Here is a 24,361-nt window from a genome sequence, read left to right as displayed (position 1 = left end):
AGTTCTCTTTCTCTAGTTTCTTAAAGTAAAAGCTTACTGACTTGGGATCTTCCTCTTTTCTAATATAAACATTTAAATGCTATGAATTTCCCTTCTCAACACTACTCTCGCTTGTCCCCAAAATTGCAATGTTGTATTTCTCAAAATTTTTAAATTTATTATTATTATTATTTTTTGCTTTTTAGGGCCGTACCCCCTAGTTCCCAGGCTAGGTGTCAAGTTGGAGCTGTACCTGCCAGCCTACGCCACAGCCACAGATAGCAGTGTGGGATCCGAGCTGTGTCTGTGACCTACACCACAGTTCACAGTGATGCCTTAACCCAATGAGTGAAGCCAGGGACTGAACCCACATCTCCATGGATACTAGTCAGATTCATTTCTATGGTGCCACAACAGAAACTCCCCAGTGCTTTATATATGTGTGTGTGTGTGTGTGTGTATACACTTTTTTTTTAAGTTTTCCCTTGAGAATTCCTCTTTGACCTATGAGTTATTTTAAAAGTATGTTATTTAATTTCTATATATGGAGATTTTCCTGTTGTCTTTCTGTTACTGATTTTGTTACAGCTAGAGACTAAAATCTGTATGATTTCAATTCTCTGAAATTTATTGAGGTTTGTTTGATGGCACAGGATCTGGTCTATCTTTATGAATATTTCAAGTGCCCAAGTGTCTCAGAATGTGTTCTGCTGTTGTGGAGTATTCTATAAACAACTCTTAGGTCAGGTCTGTTGAAGACTGCTCAGGTCACCTAGACTCCTGATTTTCTGCCTACTTGTTCTATCAATTACTGAGAGAGGAGTGTTGAAGTTTCCAACTACAATTGTGGATTTTTCTCTTCCACTTTTCAGCTCTCAGTTTTTGCTTTATGTATTTTGAAGGTCTGCTATTAGGTGCATATACATTAAAGATTCTTCTTGGTAGATGAGCTATGCAATGCCCTTCTTTACCTCTGATAATATACCTTACTGTGAAGTCTACATTGTCTGAAATTAATATGGCTATACTAACTTTCTTTTTGTTAATGTCTGTATGGTATATTTCCCTCTATCCTTTTATCTATGACTTTCATATTTAAAGTAGGGTTCTTAGAATGTACAGTATGATCTTCCTTATTTAACCAATCTGATGTTTTGTCTTTTGGCTGATGTCTATGAACACATTTACTTGTAAGGCTGGATTAAAATCTACAATCTTGCTAGCTATATTTCATTTGTTCCAGTTTTTTCCCTTTTCTCCCATTTCTTGGGCTATTGGAGTGTATTGTTATCTTCTTCTTCTTTTTGGCATTTTAGGGCCGCACCCATGGCATATGGAAGTTCTGAGGCTAGGGGCTGAATCGGAGCTGTAGCTGCTGGCCTAGGCCACAACCACAGCAATGCAGGATCTGAGCTGTGTCTGCAACCTACACCACAACTCATGGCAATGCCAGATCCTTAACCCATTGATCAAAGCCAGGGATTAAACCTGCATTCTCATGGATACTAGAGTCAGGTTCATTAACCACTGAGCTATGATGGGAACTCCTGGAGCATACTTTATATTTCCATTTTATCTCCTCTACTGACTTACTATTTATACCTTTTTAAAATTTATTTTCTGTAGTTGTACTAGGGTTTATAATATACATCTTCATTTAATTAGAGTTTACCTTGGAAAATATACCACATCATGTTTAAAGACCTATAAGATCATATTTCCCCTCTCTGTTGTTTTTTATCATATATTTTATTTGTGCATGTACTATAAACACAAAATTCATTGCCACTATTTTTTATTTCAGAAAGCCAACTATATTTTGGAACAATTAAAAAGTAGGAAAACACAGATCTTGCTTTCTAATACCATTCTCAAGAAGGGGAACCAAGGTTTCTTAGAGAAATGCCCAAGTCTAGGACTGGGGCAGAAAATACACAAGATGAGCCTAAAACATTTTGCAGTAACCAGAAAATAAAATAGCAGCCCCCCCACCCTCCTCCCCTCAAAAAACCCCCACAAGGATGAAGTATCTGAAAGGGGCCCAGGAACCAACTAAAATAGTCCTCAGTAGCTAAAGCTGGAACAATCTGAACAACAGAATAAGCTAATATTGGTAGAATCATACATTGATAGGATTTAGTACTACTGACACAAAGTATAAAATAAATGTACATGAGTCCATATTAATTTAAATAAATGATTAAATAAATAAGAGAACAGATAAGTCACCTGTGCAGAAGAATCGCAAATAATTTACATAGCTACTCTGCCCCCAAGGAGTTAGACCATAACCTCACTCCTTAGGTGTGGGCCTTGCAAAGTGACTTCCTTCCAAAGAGAACAGTATGGAAAGGGGGAAAAGAGTAACCTGTGAAACACTATACCAGCAAGGTGACACTAAGGTGATCAACAGCAGTTAGTCATGTTGATAGTATGTGCCCTGGATATTATGTGAAGAAAATGGCACTTTAGTTCCATGCCCTTCCTCCCACATCAATAATGCCAATCTAATCATGAGAGAAGAGAAAAACATCAGAAAAACCTGAACCGAGGAACATTCTACAACATATCTGACCAAAACTCCTTAGAATTGTCAGGATCATTAAAGTAAGGAAAGTCTTACAGAAACTATCACAGCCAAGAGGAGCCTAAACAGACATGATTACAAAAATGCCATGTTGTGTCCTGCATTGGATTCCAGAACAGAAAAAGACGAGGTTAAAATCTAATGGTATCTGAATTAAGTACGGACTTTAGTTAATAAGAACGTGTCAATACTGATTCATTAGTTGTAACAAATATACCATACTAATGTTACGATGTTAATAACAGGCGAAATTTGGTGTGGAGCATACTGGAACTTTCTGTACTATCTTTGCAACCTTTGTATAAACTTAAAACTTTTCTAAAATAAAAGTTTATCAAATGTAGGGAAAAAAGAATTTTATCTTCGGTTATTGCATTTCCATTGTTCTTTATTTCTTTTACTGACTCAAGGGTTTTCTGGTAGCAAATTCCTTCTTCCAAAGGACCTCCTTTAACACTTTTAGAGTATGTGGCAATACATTTCATGATTTTTGTTTGAGAAAGTTTTTATTTCTCTTTCACTTTTTGAAAGATATTTTTGCTGGGTAAAGTATTCGAGGTTGATTTCCTGCTTTAAATTTCAGCACTTTATATTATTCCATTGTTTTGTAGCTTGCATAGGTTATGAACAGAAGTACAATACAAATTCTTATCTTCATTCTTCTGTATGTTCATCTGTTCCTTTTTTCTGCCTTTAAGATTTTCTTGTCTTTTGCTTTGAGCAGTGTGTGTGTGTGTGTGTGTGTGTGATGGCTGCAGGATTTACCCTATTTAGTGTTTATTATTTCTTTAAACATTTCTTCTGTTCTGTTCTCTCTCTCTTCTCTTTCAGAATTCCAGTTACAAAAATGTTAAGCCATCTGATAAAGCCACACAATTCTTGGAGGCTTTGTTCCATTTTTTGCTTTATTTTGTTTGTTTTCATTCTTCTCTTTAAGTTTCAGCTTGGGTAACTCCTACTGACCTGTAGACCTATAGGCCTTTCCTCCTGATAGGCTTTTAGTGCAGAGTTTGAGTTAATTTAATTAGGAACAGGGCTGGGTCTGAACTTCACTGTTACTATGGTTACCCTCGGTATATCCACCACAGGTCTCAAATCCCTCTGGGAGGAATGAGAGACTGGTTTGCTAGAAGGTTTTGTTTGTCTGTTTTCCCCCAAGGACTGCTCCATTCTCAGTTTTAAGCCTTCCCCTTTAACAGTGCTATGCCTCAGGCAACAGGCCTCTCAGTCATTCTGCCAGGCTGCTGACATTGCTCCTGCTCCTCCAGCAGGAGTTGAGATAGTTTTCCTTTATCCATTTCCCCAGATACAGTGGGATTTCATCAGTGCCCTAAGGGTGACAGTTTATGTTGCTCAGGTCCTCACAGATTAAGACTCTGATTACACTGGAGTGAAGGGGAGAAGGACCCAGGAAGAATTTTCTGCCCTTACCTCAGTTAACAGCTCTTCCCCATTCCTAGTTATAAACCAAAGAGGAGACTTTTTCAGCACATACCCAACTTTTTTTCTGTGAGCATCTAGTGAGGTTCATGAGGAAAAAGCCTGCAAGAGAGTTTAAGACTCTCCTTTATTGTCATCCCAGGAGTTTTGCAGTCCAACCACTGAAAGGTAGGCCTTCAGCAATTCACCACCCTCCAGAGCTTCACTCTTCTTATCTGTGCCTTACCCAGATAAGTCAGTGCTCTAATGTCCTCTGCCTACAATATCTGTCTCTCCCTAGAGTCTGGGACAGGTGGTTGCCCTGAAATCTCAGCACTACAGTGTGTTTAAGGAAAACTATGAACTTGTTTGTCCAACATTTTTGAGGCTGGAAGCAATAGTTTTCAGTTTTCTGTATCTCCAAATAAAAAAGTACTTCTCCATTTTCTGACTTGAAGGGTTTTGATTCTGGCTTTTGTGCTACTTTGGATGAGTACTAACCTTTACCTTGGTTGCCTCATTTTACCTAGCCAAGATCACAGTTTAAAAATCAAATGATACAGTATATATAAAGTTGTCTGGGAATCTACAAAGCATTAAAGAAACAAAGAATTATAATCTAAAGCCTGAGAGCTTAACTTTCACTTAGCAAAAAAGTCAAACCGTAAATTCAGCAGCTACAGAGCAGAAAGAGCATTTGGCACATCATGTTGACGGAAAATAGTCAATCAGTTGCTAGAATAAGAATGGTTTTAAAACTTGAACATATATTCTATTTTCTTTTCTATAAAAGGCTAGGGGGGAATGTTTATAATCTCCTTCATAAACACAGGATTCAAAAGCAAAGGAAGTTGGAACTATAAAGACATTTGTTAAGGGCAGAGGTGGGGAGACCTGTATTCTTTATAAAGTTAAATGGGAGGTTATTTGAGAAGGAATAAACAAAGAAAAACTATTAAGAGAACAACTCATTCAAGTTTTTATGCATTCTTCCCTATTCTACAATAGTTCTCTTTGGTATGTATAATTTTCTGACCATCTAGTGTTTCTTTCACAGAAAAGTATGCAATAGATTACAGAAAGTATGCAAAGTACAAAGAATACATACTTAAATCAGGTTTAATTTACCAAATTGAGGATGAGATCTCTAAGCAAAGATTTCACCCTGGTAAGTGAAAATTAAGAATAACCACTCCACATTTAGATTAAATTTTAAATAACCATTAAAGCAGATTTAGTTCTTGCTTTTTGATAATTGATTTCTACATATTTATGATGGACTTGTCTCTTCAAATGCTAATTTCAAATAGAAATACTCTTTAGGAAAAGGTCTAGAATCTAGGGAAGTACAGAAAATTCCAAAGGAAAATATATAATATGTGTAAAATACATGTTTTAAAGAATTAAGCTGGAGAAAGGTTTAACATACCAGTGGAGGCATCATGCCCTTGCTTGAAGGGGGGATGACAACGCGAAGATCTGGTTTCCGACTGTTCATTCCAAGATTGCCACCACCTGGAGGAGGAGGAGACTTTGTAGGCATGACTTTGCCTAAACTATTTGCACCAGTAGTTCCAACCAAATTTGGAGAAGCTCTTGAGTTTACAAATCCATTCCCTGAGAAAAAGAAGTATCATTCATTAACATGAAATAAATCATTAAAATACTTCAGTACAAATATGATCCAAGTTTTCCCCAGTCCTGGTTTCAAGTGAATTTTATAATAAAACTCATGAGTACACAACGGTGTATCTTTGAATACTTAAAAAATATGCAAAGAAAGTCAACCAAAGTCTGAAATACACAGACTAATGCCACATGCTTCCAGTCTTACTGTTTAGAACTGCTGAGAGAAATTTAAAATACAAGCTATGTTCCTAATAGGGTATCTCCCACTGTGGACCAAGATAATGGGGATATTTTAAGAAAATACCCAGTCCTTTGGGACAGACCATAACGTAAGATAATATGAGAAAAAGAATGCGTATATATATATATATATGTGTGTGTGTGTGTGTGTATATATATATATATATATATATATATATACATGTGAGTATGAGTATATATATATGTGTATATTTATGTAGGACTGGGTTACTATGCTGCACAGCAGAAACTGACTCAACACTATAAATCAACTATACCCTAATAAAACATAAACTGAAAGAAAATGCCTGAGACCAGCCTATTCATTCATTCTAAGGACAACAGAGGCACTCCTACTAGGTTTTGGATGCAAAACTAGGCATGCAGGCAACCCCTTAACTAAAGCTTATTTAGCACCCAGCTCCTATTTTCACCAAGTATTTCTTCCTTATAATTCTACCCATATTTATTCTGTTTCTTTAGCTGCCATTAAGGTCTTCCTTAAGTATCTGTGATTTATCTGACTTTAATCATCTTGTTCCTACTTTTTAACCTTCCCTAAAAGAACTGTCTATCTCTCTTAGAAGAAATAAGTACATTGTGGTATATGTTCTATATAAATGGTATACAGGAACATAAAATGTTCATTTATAAATAATAGGCTGTATATGCTATTTTAATTTCTAAGTAAATCTTAAAGAAGAATAGAAAACATATATTTTAAAAGTATTTTGTGAAAATTTAAGTACTAAATTTAAGATATAGTGTTAACTGGCCATATAAAAGCCAGCACTGGTCACTCTACTAGTCATATTTTAAAAAATAATCAACATATTTATGACCAAAACATAAAAACTAAGTTTACTATGTGTATAGTGTACTTTTAGCAACAGAGACTGAATGCCACCAATGCTTTGCTATTATTAGTCTATTTTGAATAGGCCTTCATATCTAAGTCTACTCTATTACAGTACATAGATGTTCATTTAAGAGTACTGGATAAAACAATAAATTTGTTAGCTAAAGAACTCCATTCCAGAGTTTGCGTCGTGGCTCAGTGGAAAATGAATCTGACTAGTAACCATGAGGATGCAGGTTCGATCTCTGGCCTTGACAGTAGGTTAAGGATCCAGTGTTGCCGTGAGCTGTGGTGTAGGTTGCAGTCGCAGCTTGGCTCTGGTGTGGCTGTGGCATAGGCCAGTGGCTGCAGCTCCAATTCGACCTCTAGCCTGGGAACCTCTATGTGCCGTGGGTGTGGCTCAAGGGAAAAAAAAATCCATTCCTAATGTTTATTACAAAGCTGACTAAAAACAAAATATTCACAATAGTGAACTAGAAGTTCCTGGAGGGCTGAATAAAGCTGTTGAATTATCTGAGTGGGACTCAGCATTCACACATTAGTAGCAGCAACCATCTAAAAATCAGACAATACAGAACCACTTTTAGAAATGAACCTTTAAATTTCTATTAGGTGTATAGCACTGTGCAATGAGGTATAGGAAGGGAGGAAAAAAAAAAAACCCGACATGGTCCTCAGGCAGCTTTTCAGTTAGTCAGCAAGAGCAGGCATACACCTCAGAGGCACAAAGGTGTCAACATTTTATTTAAGATACGAGCAACGCAATGAAGTATAACTACACAAACTTTACAAGCAAACAGAAAGCAAAGCACTGATAGAAGTATGTAGGCTTTAAATTAAAGGAAGACTTGGTGGGAGTAACTAAGCAGTCTGAAAGGGCAAAGACAACAGAAGGCATGTATTATGAATAAATATGAGAAAATATACTAAAGCATGAATGAACAAGGTCTGAGTAAGGAATGGTGGGGTAGATAAGCAAAGAGTCCACAACTTCAGTTCAAAAGGAAAGGGAGGCTATATTTATTTTTTTCCTTTCCTTCCAGTATAAAGCAAAAAAGGCAACTTTAGAATCCACCAAAAATAAACACATACAAGATATTAAAAATATATATATACATGTCTATGTTAAATACAAATGCAAGGACTAAGACAAAACTGAGTGTCTCCTGTGTGCTTAACACTGGCCTAAAACCTTCATAAAATCGCACCCCGAGAAGACTGTACTCTGAGAAGTGAAATGATGTGCCCCAAAGTACGGCAAAGAGTTAACGACAAAAAACGGAGTTCCCGTCGTGGCTCAGTGGCTAACAAATCTGACTAGGAACAATGAGATTGCAGGTTAGATCCCTGGCCTTGTTCAGTGGGTTAAGGATCGGGCGTTGCCGTGAGCTGTGGTGTAGGCTGCAGACACAGCTTGGATCCCAAGTTGCTGTGGCTCTGGTGTAGGCTGGCAGCTACAGCTCCGATTCGACCCCCTAGCCTGGGAACCTCCACATACTGTGGAAGTGGCCCAAGAAAATGCCAAAAAGACAGAAAGACAAAAAGCAAGCAAACAAAAAAACCAATTATGTATTCGCACATATTGTTCACTTTAAGAGCTTTCATACTGGGTTATCAGATGATTTTACTCCCATAAAATTTGAAATTTTTTTGAATGGAAGAGTGATATTTAAACTCTCTCAAATACATATAGTGTTTGGTAGTTTATAACAACCAAACATTTTCAGGAACTGTATATAATGAATAGGGTTGACTGATGAATAGATATGTTCTAAAGTTCTAAAATTAAGAACATATAACTAGAAAGAGATTAAGTTCTTGAAGATAATCTGCTGAAGGAAATGGATGCTACAGTGTATCCGCTTATTATATATTAGAGTGTGAAAAAAAATTAAGTGAATTATTTATATGAGAAACTAAAAATTAATGTTTTGGGAGTTCTCGTCGTGGCTCAGCAGAAACGAATCTGACTAGGATCCGTAAGGAGGCAGATTGGGTCCCTAGCCTAGCTCAATGGGTTAAGGATCTGGTGTTGCTGTGGCTGTGGTGTAGGCCAGCAGCTGCAGCTCCAATTCACCCCCTGGCCTGGGAACTTCTATATGCTGCGGGTGCAACCTAAAAAGCAAAAAAACAGAAAGAAATTAATGTTTTGCCAGTGTGATATAATCACCTTTGCTGGATCTTAAGCAAAACATTTTCAAGAGACAAAACAGAGAAGAGAGATGTAGCACTTAGAAACTGGCCTGTATCTCTTCGGCAGTTGTCCTTCAAAATACTGGGATTCTGGGTACTTGTGTTCCCTTCTCCACTCAATTCCTCTTACTTTCTCCAAAACTTTCACCAAGTGACCCACCAGTCTTAATTCATTAAGCGGTCTAATTCTGCTGTGAGGACTGGTATCTCAGTTACCCTTTTGAGGCTACTTCCTGCATTCTGCTTCCATTATGTTGAAAGGGTACGTATTCAATCTGGGCTGAATCTCCTTTCCACAACCCAGAAAGCAATTTCCTGCACTCTGTTAAGCTTCAGAAAGCAGTGTTGTTATAAAAACAATCTCTTCACTAGGCCATCCCCTGTGGAGTAGAGCTCATCCATGAATTGGGCAGAAGTAACTACTAAGCAAGTTATATGGATATAAAACACTTACAGAAAAACAGGAAGGTTTAATAGAAACCAGTGGAATGTAAGATTCACATTAATAAGCACACATTAAAAATGTTTCTCTTAAAAAACAGAAGGTGTGTTCTTAATTTCTCCAATAATATTTACAAGATTCTTTCTTATTTACTTAATTTGCACACAAATCTGAAGGATAGTATTTCCTCTCAAATACATTTTAAGATGATACAAAGATATAATTTAGAAAAACCCATTATCAAGAAACACTAATACTCTTTCCCCAAACGGAATCTATGATACTTTTCAGCTAGCTATGGCGCCACAGTAACCCATGAGAATCAAATTTGAATGAAAGGGGACCTACAGTATGATATTTCTTAGTGTGAAGTTGGAGTCTGAACAGATGATTACAGGATGATGTAAGCCTTTGGTAACTTGCCAGGCTGAAACAAGGTAATCTTACATGTACCATTTGTTATTTTATAGACTGTAGTGGTATTCTATATCACTACAGTAGTGAAATGAACTTACCTCCAGTTCATTTTTTATGACAAAAATGAAGATATTGTTGGGAAAGATTTTTCAGGTATATACTTTAAGTATAACTCATCTTGCTACAGCTTAAAAATTTAAGTATAAAATTCCGACTCTAAATGAATAAACCCAAATTAATGTGACAGTTGTTAAAATGTGTTTTCAGGGAGTTCCCGTTGTGGCGCAGCGTAAACGAATCTGACCAGGAACCATGAGGTTGCAGGTTTGATCCCTGGCCTCACTAAGTGGGTTAAGGATCCGTAGTTGCTGGGAGCTGTGGTGTAGATCGCAGAAGGGGCTCAGATCTGGCGTTGCTGTGGCTGTGGTGTAGGCCGGCAGCAACAGCTCTGATTAGACCCCTAGCCTGGGAGCCTCCATGTGCCACAGGTATGGCCCTAAAAAGACAAAAAGACCAAAAAAAAAAAAAAGGTGTTTTCAGGCTTTATGATAACTTATGCCCTGACACAAATGTGACAAAAAATGCTTTTTGAGCAAACTGCATGCTATGCCTACGAAACCTGACAAAGCAAACCTTTAATTACAGTCTTATAGCTCTAAAGCAAATCATTCCATTACACCAATTTGGCTCTTATTTCAGAATACTGTATCATCCGAAACACTGCACTGAAGTGGCTGCAAAACACTCCCACATTCTTAATAAACTCTTTTAGAGCTATTACTATGAATCTATTTGAGAAGTTAAACTGATATGCAAAGGATTTTGAAAATCTCAAAAGATTCTTAAAAATTCATCCAAAGGAAGGTTCAAGAATTAATTTTATCATATTTGACAAATTTCTCATAAAATCTGACAACTTTCAGCTAACTATTCAATAAGTAGCAAATAAAATGCATTTAAAAGTCTATAAAATTACGTCATTTGTATAAAGAAATCAATGAGGTTTCTAAAATTTAAAAAGACCACGGACTTTAAAATCACTGATGACATTTACTTGACTCAATGGAAATTCCCATATGATGAATAACATGGATTCTGTCAGTTAAAAATTTGTAATCTAAAAGAGACAATCAGGAGATTCTGGTTCTTCTATATTCCCTCTCAGTCTCTCCTGTGTGCACAGCCCCAAAGAGGCTACATTTCTCCTTCTCTTTCAGACTTCAGGCATGCCCCTGGCTTCAACCATTGCTTCAACATGACTTTTAAATCTGTGTATCTGCTTTGTGCCTCATTTCTAGTCCATATGCAACCATCTGGTAGGCACTGTTCCCCAGATATGCTGCTGTCATTTCAAACTCAATCTATTTTAAACACCTGTGCTACTGTCATCCTCCATCACTCCCATCCCCTCTTTCACAGCACTAGCGAGCCTTGCTATTCCTTCTTTATGTCTTTCACCTTACCCACCTCTTCTTTTCGGCTGCCATTGCCTTTGTGTAATGCAAACCCTTATTACCCTCCCTCAACCCCACTCAACTCCAAGAGCTTCCTGAGCTCTTTCCAGTCCAGTATATTTTTTCTCTTTCTCAACATGTTTTTAAAAAGTCAAATTACTGGATTTTGGTCAAGTTACTTTATGCTTGATCTTTGAACATGGGGTCAAAGTTAAAAAGAGTTCCCAAAGTCCCCTGAACTACAGCATATCTGAGTATTAGATGTAAATTCTCAGTAGAGAAATTTACCTCATAAATAATAATCAATAAGCAGAATGCCTCCATGAAAGATGTATACAATTTACAATATACATCAAACTAGCAGGTTTTATTTGGATGATAACACAGATCAAATACAAAAAAATCACCTTACAAGGAAAAAGTGAATGTTCTAATTTACAATAAAAATTTTATGACTATAGAGGTGATATATCAATATAGCATCACAGAAAGTTCAGCCACTAGAAAAAGACAGGGAAAACACATATTACCACTACCCTAATTATTATAATCATTTTTGGTTTCCTCTTCTTTTTATTTTCTCATGTGCATATATTTTGCATAGTTTTAAATCAGAACTAAAAATGAATTCGGTTGAAAATTTTAATTTACTTAATTTTCACACTGTTGGAATATGTTAATTTCCCCCTATTGTTCCCTACTGTAAATAAAGTTGCGATGAACCTTTGCATTGCCTGATTTCTTCAGGGTCGCACCCTCCACATATGGAAGTTCCCAGGCTAGGGGTCAAATCAGAGCTACGGCCACAGCAACTGGGGATCCAAGCCACCTCTATGACCTACACCACAGCTCATGGCAACACTGGATTCCAGATCCACTGAACAAGGCCAGGGATCAAACCTGTATCCTCATGGATCCTAGTCAGATTTGTTTCTACTGTGCCACAATGGGAACTCCCTGATTTATTTCTTTAGGTGAGATTCCTAGAAATGGGATTACTAGGCTTAGAGGTATATAGGTTTTTTTTGTTTTTTTTTATTACTAGTGAAACATCTTGACAAAAGTCTTCCAGAAAGATTCTAATTTATAACACCCCAAGCATTTACCAGTTCATTAGGTTCACCACATCTTCACCAGCTTTCCATGTCACAATAAGAAGTGGTAATAGCTGGCAATTACTGGGTGGGTGTGAGGGGAGGGTTTGCATTTTTATATGAATTTCATGCTGATGAGCAATGATGAACATCCTTCTCAATTTTTAAAACATTAGTTGAGTTTTTTGAGTTGTGTATTTAAGCACATTAAATGAGCATTCACTTAACAAATATTCCTCTAGCTGTGGCTTGTATTTTATCTTATTTTCTCTGTTAAGAATGAGAACATAATATGATTTCACATAAAAGGACTAGGGGAAAGTGGTTGTGGGCTCTGTCCACCTTTCCATTTTGCCATCCTTGGCTTGCTGGCCTGCCCTCTATACAAATTTGCTTCATGATCTCAAGAGAAAGGTACACATCTAGCTGCCACATGCGGACAATAATGTTCAAAGACTCAAAAGGCAGAGACTGTGAATGAGTGTGAGTGTGTGAATTCTTTCATAATTCAGTATAGCTATTATACAATGTACATTACCTTCTCTTATAATTTTATAAGTGCCTCCATGTTTGTGGTTATAATTTCTTTTTTATATCAAAGTATTATGTTTAGTTTTAAAAGTTTTAATGTAATACGTTATAGAAAGGTGTACAACACAAAAACTTAAAAGACCAAGGATTTATCATAACTGAATTCCATGTAACCATTAATCAGAACAAGAAAAAGAAAATATTGCTATTCTCTATAATAGGGGCCCCGACACTCCACTGTTTCACCTACCAAAGTGATATAAACCACAACTTTCACAGTAACTTTCTATTTTCCTTTGTAATTTTACCATCTTCCTTCACAGACATCCTTAACACTATAGTTTTGCTCACCTGCTTTCCAAACTTTATGTAGATAGAATCATTTAGTATTTGTATCTATCTTGTTTCATTTGTATTAGTTTGGTAAAATTCATCCATGTTGTTGATTACTGCTACATTTCCTTCATTTCCACTGCAGTATAGTCTTACTTCACATAAAGGTACTATCACATATTTATCCACTCCTACTGAAAGAAACCTGGATTATTTCTAGATGTTGGCTGTAACAAATAATGCCATGCATATTCTTTTACATATCTCTTGGTGCTCTTGGTGCATATATGGATTTCTCTATATAAGGATGAATGCAAGCATTGAGGATGAATGAAAATGCTAGGTGATGGAATATACAATTTGCATCTTTAGTAGATTATGTGAAAATTTGTACTGCCATCATCAGTGTCTGAGAGTTTGGGCTTTTCCATACCCTTGTTAACACTTGCTATTACCTATTTTGCTTTAGCCATTCTGGTAGTTAATACTGTTTGTGGTTTTAATCTTCTATTTCATTCTTTACTGAGATAGAGCATCTTTTCACATTTATTAGACACCTGGATAGCTTCTTTTGTGAAATGTCTATGTTCTCGTGCATATTTTATAAAACTAGATTTTTTTCCTTTATGATTTATAAATGATTTTTCATAAAACGTTGTGATAAGTATATCACATTTACTCTCACTCTGTCTTGACTTTTCATTCTCTTTATGGTGTTTTGCTGAACAAAGGTTCCTAATTTAAATATAGGCAAATTGATTCCTTTATAGTTAAGCTTTCTCTGATTTCCTATGTAGCAAATCTTCCCCTACCCTGAGTTTATTCAATGCTTAAAAAGCTTGAGGATGTTTCTGCTTTCAATACTACATGGGCCTAAAGCTTTCTAGATTTGGGAAGCAGGCAGAAGACTCCAAAACAATTAAAATAGGAATGAAGCAAATGGATGGCTCTTTTGTAAAGGGTTATGCATTTGAAAATGAAAGGATCAGTAAAACTGATGCAGTTTAAATGTAAAGTGAAACTACCTGGAAATGGCCTATCACAAGTCTCTAAACATGGCTGATACAATAAAAATAAGTTATTGTATATATTATGTATAAAAAAATCTGTTTAAAACAGTATAATCTCTGCTTATTGTAGAGAATGAGAATAAATCTTTTTTTCAATGTTTACATTCCTTGTGTATAAAACCTCAAAGTTTTCTTTTGTGTATAAAGAACAGACAAAAAGTAAGTATATGCTAAGCCAAAAAAAAAAAAAATCAACAAATTTCAGAGAATTTAACCATATGGAAGTAAGTACTCTGGTAATAGAACAATTCAGCTAGAAAACAATATCCAAGATAACCAGAAAACTCCATGCATTTGGAATTAGGAAATCCACTTCTAAATAACCACAGGTCAAAAAAAGAAGTTATAATGGAAATTAGAAAATAAAATTTAGAAAATATTTTGAATTGAATGTAAATGAAAAAATAACATTCAATTCTATTAGTCTTTTCAAATAATCAATTTTATATAATTCAATTTACATTAAGTTTATTTTTCTATTCCAGTAACTTCTGCTCTTATCTCTATAACTTACTTCTACTCTCTTTAAACTGTTTTTTCCCTAACTTTCTGAGTTGCATGCTTGGCTCAGGATTTCTTAGCTTTCTGTTCTGAAAGAGTTACCAGCTTTACTAGTATTTCACATGGGTTTTATAGGGCTTCTTGAATTTGTGGCTTGATATGTTTGTCAGGTTTAGAAAATTCTCAGTGATTATTTCTTCAAATACCACTTCTGGCCAATTTTCTCTCTCTTTGCCTCCTAGGATTCCAGTTTTAAGTATCCTCTAGGTCTTATTCTTCTGAATTATCTATCCTTTTATGTCTCAAAAATTCTGAGTATTTTCCCTCTCTTTTAGTTCACCATTTCTCCTTTCCATTTGTTATTAAATCCATCCAGTAGGTTCTTAATTGCATTACTTTTTTCAGTTCTAAAATATCCATTTTTAAAGTTTCCAGTTCTCTGCCCAAAATCTTAATCTTTAAAAAAAAAAAAAAAAAATCTCCTTGACACGGTAAACATTGTTATGTTAAAAGTCAAGGTCTGTGCTTAATAACTCCAAGTTATGGAGTTCCCAGGAGGCTGATTCTACTGTCCATTTATTCTGCAGGCTTTCATTTATGTTGTGCTGCTCCTGACTATGCCTAGTTAGTAATCTGTTTATATGTCAAGTAGAAATAATAATACCTGGGTTAATGCTTTATTCTTATACTATTCTTTTCCAGAGTATCTGCCTTCCCAGGCATCTTGAGGCCCCTAACAATGGGTCACCAAAATCTGACTTCAAGAAGTGGGATGATGAAAGTAAGAGATGTAACTACCATGAAGGGATGTTTACTCTGATTCATGCTACTTCCAGGGTCCATCCAGCCTTTTGGGAGTTCAACTCAAAGTAGGAAGAATATACTAGGCCCTCAATTCTCTGTGGACTCTGAACTTTCATCTTTCTGTCCTCTATGTCTCTGAGGCTATCATACTCAAGCTTCTTAGGCACCCCACTGTGGAAGCAGCAACCACCACCTGAGGAAAAACAGCTATAAATACTGGGCACATCTCTCTGAATCTCTTTGTTCTTCCTTGAATCTTGAGCCAATAATTCTTCATCTTCTCTTTAGCTCTCAAATGCTTTCAAACAGATTTTTAAAATATTCTGCCTAACATTTCTAGTTGTCCTCAGAGAAAGGCTGGTACAAATGACAAAGTATGCCCAAATAACCATCTTTCCCAAAATATGTTTTATATGACACTAATTCTGAAAGATGCTTTTTCATGAGAAAAAAATGAAGCGTTCTACTGTGAAATCACTCTGAGTAACCATATGTTACATACTAAGTTTAAGGATTCACAAAACAGGTTGGCATCTTAAAGGCTCTGTAAGTCCTACAGTAAAGAAACTTGTTTAGTTTTATTTAGTACAAGGTTGCTAAATACAAATACATACGTAAGTCTTCCTTTTCATATAGTTTCAAGAAACATGCTTTGAAAAAGGTACCTGAGAAATCATACACACAGCTTCCAATGATATTCTTTTAAAATTCCCTGGGAATTTAAATGCTTAATCTTTTCATACATAAAGGCATAAAATAAAATTTAAAATATTTTTCCAAACTACTAAACCAAAATGGCACCACTGTTGAAAATGAGCGAAAATACATTACTTGACTCTTCCTCACAAAAAAATACTAACATTCCTAAACTATCTATTACAGACCATTTGTTTCTGGAGGCAATTTATGGCAAGAAATATTTAAACTCAAAAATGCTATAAGTACTGCACAAAAATAACTACTTCCATTTGGTATCTGAATTAAATGATATAAGATGTCTACTTACTTGAATCTGAATTCTCAGGTGGAGGATGGTAAAAAGCAGTTACAACAAAAATGTCATTTAGGATATAATACAAACAAAGTAGAATTACACCTAGTGCAGGTAAAATAGGTATATAAGAGCATGAGGCACTGAAGAATCAAGATGTCCAATTTTTATATAAGATTGAGGTGTACACTAAGAAACAGATTTCTATCTATCTATATATAGCAATGGAAACAGACTTTTTTTGGCCACACCTGTGGCATGGGGAAGTTCCTTGGTCTGGGTCTGAACTGATGCCACAGCAGTGACCCAAACCACTATAGTTACAACAATGGATCCTCAACCTGCTGTGCCACAAGAGAACTCTTGTTAATAGACTTTTAAGTAACTCACAAAGCACTTCAAATATTTTAATACTTAATTTTTTAATTTTAATAAAAATTCCTGTTCACTACTAATGGTCATTAACATGATGATTAACACTATTCTTAGCACAAAACATATTAAAATAGTTACCAATGACTGGGGAGTGGGGATAGGAAAGAAAGGGAATGGAAGTGGAACAGAGGTGTAAGAGGGATAAATGAGGAACATGCTTTATACAAACCAATGATGATGTGCCATGATCTTTAGAGTGTGATTAATGTGACTCTCTAAACCTGAAGGTCTACATAGGGTGGAGGAGGCTTACAAAAGAAGAAAGATGAATTTAAAAGGAAATAAAAGAAACAGCATTATATGTAGAAGGTCAGATTAGGATGATGATGCCTGTGTCTGAGTCTGAAGTTACCAAAAGGAACTAAGCAACAAAAAAAAAAAGGTCTAGATTTATATAGTTGCATGGGAGATAAGAACGAATAGTGGAAAAGCTTTAGGGATGTGTGGAGAGAACAAGCCAGAGGGACGAGGATAAAAATAAAGGCATCAAACAATTAAACACCATAAAATAAAAATAATTTTGGAAATAAAACCAAGAGCTTGTCAAAATTAACATTAAATGAATTAAAGAGCAATTAATAGAGTAGCAGATATAATTAGGCATTTATTCTTACTTTAGGCCACTATATGTTTTATAATTTTTCTCACTCAACGTCTTTTATTTCTTTCTCATCATTTTCAATTAAACCATTCAATTATCTCCAAAATTTTCTTAAAGCAGAAGCTCCTCACATTTTTGGAATAAATAGGTTGAATACATGTAATTGGGAATTTTTTTCTGTAAGTGATCTGTTTTCAGATGTCTCTGAACACACAGTATCTAGAAACAGGGAGGGGATTCCTGCCCTTGCTCTCAGGTAACAATAACTATGATTATCACAATGAAGAGACCAAGTGACTAAATGTGATGGCAATCCAAAAGGATATAGTTATTCTTGTCACTATTTGACATACATACTATATTTTTATAACCTTAAGATTGTAATCTAGGAGTTCCCACTGTGGCTCACTGGTAACAAACCTGACTAGTATCCATGAGGATGTGGGTTCCATCCCTGGCCTTGCTTAGTGGGTTAAGGTTCTGGTGTTGCTGTGAGCTGTGGTGTAGGCTGGCAGCTGTAGCTATGATTAGATTCTTAGCTTGGGAACTTTCATATGCCACAGTGGAAGCCTAAAAAGTAGGAAAAAAAAATTCATAATCTATCTTTACCAGCAGTTCAGGAAGGCTGGGCAGACACATTTATGACATTTTTTTTTTTTTGGTCTTTTCTAGGGTCGCTTGTGTGGCATATGGAGGTTCCCAAGCTAGGGGTCTAATCGGAGCTGTTGCTGCTGGCCTATGCCTGAGCCACAGCAATGCAGGATCCAAGCCTCGTCTGCAACCTACACCACAGCTGCGGGCAACGCCAGATCCTTAACCCACTGAGCAAGGCCAGGGATGGAACCGGCAACCTCATGGTTCCTAGTCAGATTTGTTAACCACTGTGCCACGACGGGAACTCCTATGACATGTTTAAACTGCTAGTCATCTTGAGAAGGATCCCAAAGTAAACAGGACAATTTGGCAACAACCATGACAAAATGTGAATGTTTTACATGTGACCACCAAAACAGATCCTTCAGAGACAAACTTCTCAATTTTCTCTGTGTCTCTAGAAGTAGGCCCACCAATTCTTCATATTGCAATCTTTCTAAAAACACTTCATGTAACTGTAAGAGATGGCAGTCTGCTAACAGTCTAACTTCAGGAAGGACAGAGGACACAGAAACTGTACTTATAAATGAAGCTATCTGTGAAACAGAAACAGATTCACACACATAGAGAATGGTTGCTAAGGGGGAGGGATTTGGGGGAAGGTTGGAGTGGGAGGTTGGGGTCAGAGATGTAAGCTATAATCATGGAGGGGATAATTAACAAGGTCCTACTGCATAGCACAAAGAACTATATTGACTATCCTATGATAAACCAGAATGGAAAAGAATATTAAAAAAAAGAAATTATCTTGATGTAAAAATTGTATTAAAGCAATTTAGTCTTTAGAAAAGGACAATGTCTGTTATGAAGGAGGCACTCATAAACATTTACTGAATGAATGAGTAACTGAACTTAAGGCCAAGGTATGAGGAATACCACAGGGATGAGAAAAAAATGTTAAGTATTAGAGAAATTACCCTCAGAAGGAAATTAAATAAAGCACAAAGGGACATGTTTACTCTAGTCACACATCCCCATATTTTCCTCTTCATTTGGTAGAAGCCCTTGTTTGAGGGACAATATTCTTTTTATTTCAGACAGAATAGATGCCTACAAAGTGAAATGGTAGGAATTCACTCACCCACTGGGCTGCTTCCAGCTCCATTTGGCACCGTGAGGTCTGAAGTGCTCAACATCCCACCTAACAAAATTTTAGAGAAGAAAGGGCAATGAATGAATGCAACTGGCTCTCCTTACCTCAGTGGCAGTGAACTGAACAGAGGTAACCCTTCACTCCATTCGTAAAAATACAAAAGTTAAAACTAACCCAGTGTATTATGATGTATATCTATATAGATATAAATTTATATAGAGAGATAAACAGAAAACAGACAGAAAGACACTCACCTATCAAGCTTTGGACATATTTCCCTTCTTGTGTATCAACACCAAATAGTACATATTGATGAGGATGGGGGCAGTGTTAATGGAGTGCTATAAAATCTAGGACATATAGGAGAGGAGATACTGTACTACACACGGGAATGCAATGCACTTCAAATTTCTGCTGAATTAACAAATCACAAAGGGGGAAGATGCAGAAAACACTGACTCCACTTAGGTCAGTGTATCTTTCCCAATTTTTAACATGAGTGGCTTATACTCGCTTTTAAGTCTTTTTTCATAACATCCTAATTAAATTTCCTTCCTGTCTAGGCATGGCTTTCCCATGATAAGGAAAGCTTATAGATGGCAAGGAAAGCTTATAGAACAAATATAGTCTATTTGTTTCACAATGCTACAGCCACAGACTTTCAGAAGAAAAACACTTTAAAATGGAGGCAATTATTACTCTTGTTCATCAAAATAATAATATTAAGAGTAGCAGAATAGGGAGTTCACATTGTGGCACAATGGATTTGGTGGCATCTTTGAAGCCCTGGGATGTAGGTTTGGTCTCTGGTCCGGCTCAGTGGGTTAAGGATCTAGAGTTGCTGCAGCTGTGATGTAGGTCACAAATGTGGTTTGGATCTGATCCCTGACCTGGGAATTCCATATGCCGCAGGTTGGCCAAAAAAAATAACAACAAACAAAAAAAAGAGTAGCAGAGTAAGAAACTGTTTGCGGTAGCAATAGTTTTTTCATTCTTTAAGTTAAAGAACCGGCAGAATAAACATCACTACATACCTGCACTGCCAGTACTTGGTGGTCTCTGAGGGGCTCCAGGGGATACATTTCTATGTAATGTGGCTTGAGGTGGAGAGAGCATGCTTGAATCTGCTAATGTTGAGCTGGCTGCCAAAGACGGGGACACAAGTGAACTCCCTGGGTTAGTGTAGGACAAAGCATTAGGGCTGGTCACAGGGACTGTGACAGACATTGAGAAGTTCTGAGGTGGCAAACCGGGCTGTAAATAAAGAACAAGGAACACTGTTAGTCTGATTTTCACCTACACTAATAACTTATAAACTTTACTTTGATAAGGTAACTCTAGTTACTAAAAGTAGAGGATAGATTCTTACCAAAGCAATTTGCAGGTTTAAGCTATTTTCTTTACAATCATATTTGAACATCAGAATGCTTAACATGAACATTTTCAATTTTTTATACATTAACACACATATACTTGTATAATGTATATATTATATATTTTAAATACTCATAGAGATGAAAATGAGAGGTCAGAACCTGATATTAAAGTTATGTTGTCAAATTTAGACATTATAAAATATATCACTGTTATCAAATAAACATAAATTAGCACTGTAATGCAAACTAGTTTTGTAAGGTTACATTTCTATTGGGAGATTCCAAATATAACAAAAGGGGAAAAATGCGTACACATACTATAAACTTCATACATCAAATCTGGGACATTATAAATAAGGCCTGGTCTTATTTAATTCATTGACATTTCTAGTGGACAAAAAAAAAATCAAGTTATATATATAACAATGCAATCTGAGTGTGATAAATATGCAAAAAAATTCTAAACAATTAAATAAACTATTGGTAGTTCCCACTGTGGTGCAGCGGAAACAAACTGGACTAGTATCCATGAGGATGTGGGTTTGATCCCTGGCCCCACTCAATGGGTTAAGGATCCAGTGTTGCCATGAGCTGTGGTGCAGGTTGCAGACGTGCTTGGATTCCGCATTGCTGTGGCTGTGGCATAGGCTGGCAGCTGGAGCTCCAATTCGACCCCTACCTAGCCTGGGAACTTCCATATGCTGCAGGTGTGACCCTAAAAAGCAAAAATACTGATAAGCTATCTTTTAATTGTTTAAAGATTAAATTACAAATATTTTAAATGCTATCTTTTTCCCACCAAAATATTCCGTAGTTCCTTAAAAATAGTGTTTTCCATTTTCCTCTAGCATTTTCTCCATAGACCACTTGTAATATAATAGTTAACCTTGATAAATAACAATTCTCTTTATAATTTAAAGTGAGGGAGAAAAAAACTTTCCTCTCCCTGCATTCTAAAACCATAATTTGCAAGGTAAGGTAACATTGCTAACTCGAGGTTGGAAGAATATAATTATGTACTCTATTGAGTAGTTTATTTCAGGTAGAAAACTGTAATTCACTAAAAGATATAAAACAATGGATAAAGTTTTTTCAAATGTAAATTTTATTTACACAACGTTTTTGTAGATTAGCATTAATTGCAAGGTCACCAACATCTATGTGAAGTCAAAAGAAATTTTATTTTGTTTGCTATTGTTTTATATTTTAAGAATGGTATTAGCACAAAAACACCTCCTTAAATTTGTTTTTCCTGGGCTTCTTAAAGCATAGGATTACTCTGAAGAAATCATCCATGATGCATACTTTAGGGGATAGTTTCAAGAGAATTAACTCTGACAATGAAATACATATCAGCACTGGAACCAATTTATTCCACAAAGGCTACAACACATATATAGTGTTAGAAAAACTGGATCCAGAATAATTGTCTTAAGTAGCTCTTGCCAGTGGAGCTTCAGTGAGAACTCTGCAGAACTATCAAAGGGGCATGAACCCAAAGTACTGTTTAACTATGGTTAGATGTGCGTGCATGGAAAAATTTTAAACCAACTATTTGTTTTGCAATCAGTTTAAGAACAGTGCTTCCTTAAATTAAAACTGAGCCAAGGCTCTCTTCCGCAATACCTATGGTGTTAGAAAAGAACAGGAATTTGAAGGTATTATCATCAAGTTGTTTTGGAACATTTCTAAAGAGCCAAATATTAAGCTATTGTTACAGCACCTATAAAAATAATTTAAAATAATTCTGAAACACCAAATCTTTTTAATAAATCCAGCCATTTTATATGTTATAGTCACAAGATTTTACTTAAGTCCATGTAATATTTTAAGAGTCATAAGAAGGAGAGGGAATGTCTCCTTATGCACCCTATATTTAATATCATGGAAATTTAAAGCTGGAAGGGACCTTACAAATTATGTGAGCCAACTGACTCACTTGACAGATGAGGAAATTGGAACCTAGGATGCTTAGGTCCCCTATCCAAAGGTATGAGGATAGTAAGTAGCAGAGCCTGAATTAGGATGTTCTTTTCACCTATATGTTTAACACACTGAAGAGTAAAATCTTACTACTGTAACAAGACTTCCTCAGTTTTAAAGTTCCAGAAAATCGAAAGAAATTAATAGAATACTTTTCCCCTCTTCTACTTATGTTGTGATCACCCACTGTGAAGATAAACAACAAGATGTGTGGTCAATCTCTTCATGCACAAGATAAAAGCACAAACCATACTTTAGTACTCACTGCGATTTTATGATTCCGCATCATATTATCAAATTCCTCATTAATTTTTTTATATTTTTCTTCTGTATGTGGAGTTAGCACATAGGAAGTATCAGGGTCTGGGCTGTCGCACCCTCTGTGTTCCTTCTTGTTCAGAGCCTAAATAATGAAGTTAACAAAAAGGATCAACAAATAAAAAGGAGAGGTAAAGTAAAAGTACTTACAGGGCCTCGTTTGAAAATAAAATCACTATCTTCATTTAGTTTGCTGAATCTGTCCTCCGAGAGTGGACTGTGCTCAAAGTAATCGTCAGCATCAGGGCTCTCACAACCATTAAGGCCTTTCTTTCTTAAAGTCTGAAATACAATTGGAAAATTCACACACAAATGATACTAACTTGCCATGAGTTTTTCTGTCAGTTTATTAAGAGAGCACAGACTGAATGAACTGAGTTAAACAAGAGCCACTGAGATGGTTTTAAATGATCACAAATGTATTCTAATTCTTCAAGAAAGGTAAACCTCAGACATAAGCAAAATTATTCTCCTGTTACACATTAAGAGAATATTTATGTATTTGGAGTCTTCCTTTCCAAACTTCCTAGAGAACTAAATTACTCACTGCTCTAACAGTTACGATCCAAATCTGATTACATTCTGATTATCTGATAGGTCAATGAGTATGAGAACTGAAATACAAATGTATCACAATGATGCTTTGAGAAGTTATCCAGTACACTTTATAAAACATTTTAGCAACTTCATCTACTGACATTCTTTTCTGAGAGTTTATCCTATTTACCAGAAAGGATATGTACAAAATCCCAATAATTTCCTTCCTAATCTGATTTTCCCATGGAACTCTGAAGTATAAAAACTCAAATACTTACTTACAAAGGACAATAACAACTCTTTCCTATGTAGAATGTTCATATTATTAGTGACTTCACATATCTCATAATAAAAACTAATTCAGTGTGATCTTTCCCATCCTTTGCTAGTTATTACTATAGAGTTCATTCTTAGATTGATTTAATGATTTACCCACGGAACTTTCCGGAGAATTTTCTTGAGTGTCAACAAAGTATCCCTGGACAATACTGACTTTTTTGTTCTTCTTACTTTGGGGTAAAAAATATAATGAACAGTTGGTTTCCCGATTTTTAATTTCCTTAAAATTAAAATCATCACAAAATGACTTGTCCGGTATTTTTAAAAAGACACATTTAAAACTAAAGGCTCAGGAGTTCCCGTCGTGGCTCAGTGGTTAATGAATCCGACTAGGAACCATAAGGTTGCGGGTTTGATCCCTGGCCTTGCTCAGTGGTTTGAGGGTCTGGCATTGCCGTGAGCTATGGTGTAGGTCACAGACACAGCTTGGATCCCATATTGCTGTGACTCTGGTGTAGGCCAGTAGCTACAGCTGTGACTAG

General features: G+C 36.0%; 1 protein-coding gene across 17 annotated transcripts in view; it reads right to left on the bottom strand.

Annotated features, from left to right (window-relative positions):
• The window catches only part of MEF2A (myocyte enhancer factor 2A), a 166,395-nt gene that overhangs the window by 19,529 nt on the left and 122,505 nt on the right, over positions 1-24,361 (bottom strand). For 5 of the 17 annotated variants that reach the window (XM_047766813.1, XM_047766812.1, XM_047766811.1 and 2 more), the window contains 4 exons: positions 22,939-23,088; positions 20,361-20,580; positions 19,315-19,374; positions 5,415-5,602 (listed from right to left, as the gene is read on the bottom strand). In XM_047766813.1, coding sequence (XP_047622769.1) covers positions 5,415-5,602; positions 19,315-19,374; positions 20,361-20,580; positions 22,939-23,088 — 618 coding nt within the window. Of the gene's footprint in view, positions 1-5,414; positions 5,603-19,314; positions 19,375-20,360; positions 20,581-22,938; positions 23,089-23,153; positions 23,286-24,361 lie in introns of all 17 variants that reach the window. The other 12 variants (XM_047766819.1, XM_047766820.1, XM_047766818.1 and 9 more) reach the window with 6 other exon arrangements.

This window comes from Phacochoerus africanus, chromosome 2 (genome assembly GCF_016906955.1).
Source record: "Phacochoerus africanus isolate WHEZ1 chromosome 2, ROS_Pafr_v1, whole genome shotgun sequence".
Classification (NCBI taxonomy): Eukaryota; Metazoa; Chordata; class Mammalia; order Artiodactyla; family Suidae; genus Phacochoerus; species Phacochoerus africanus.
The sequence above is the reverse complement of the archived record's forward strand: the minus strand, read 5'-3'. Positions and strand labels throughout refer to the sequence as shown.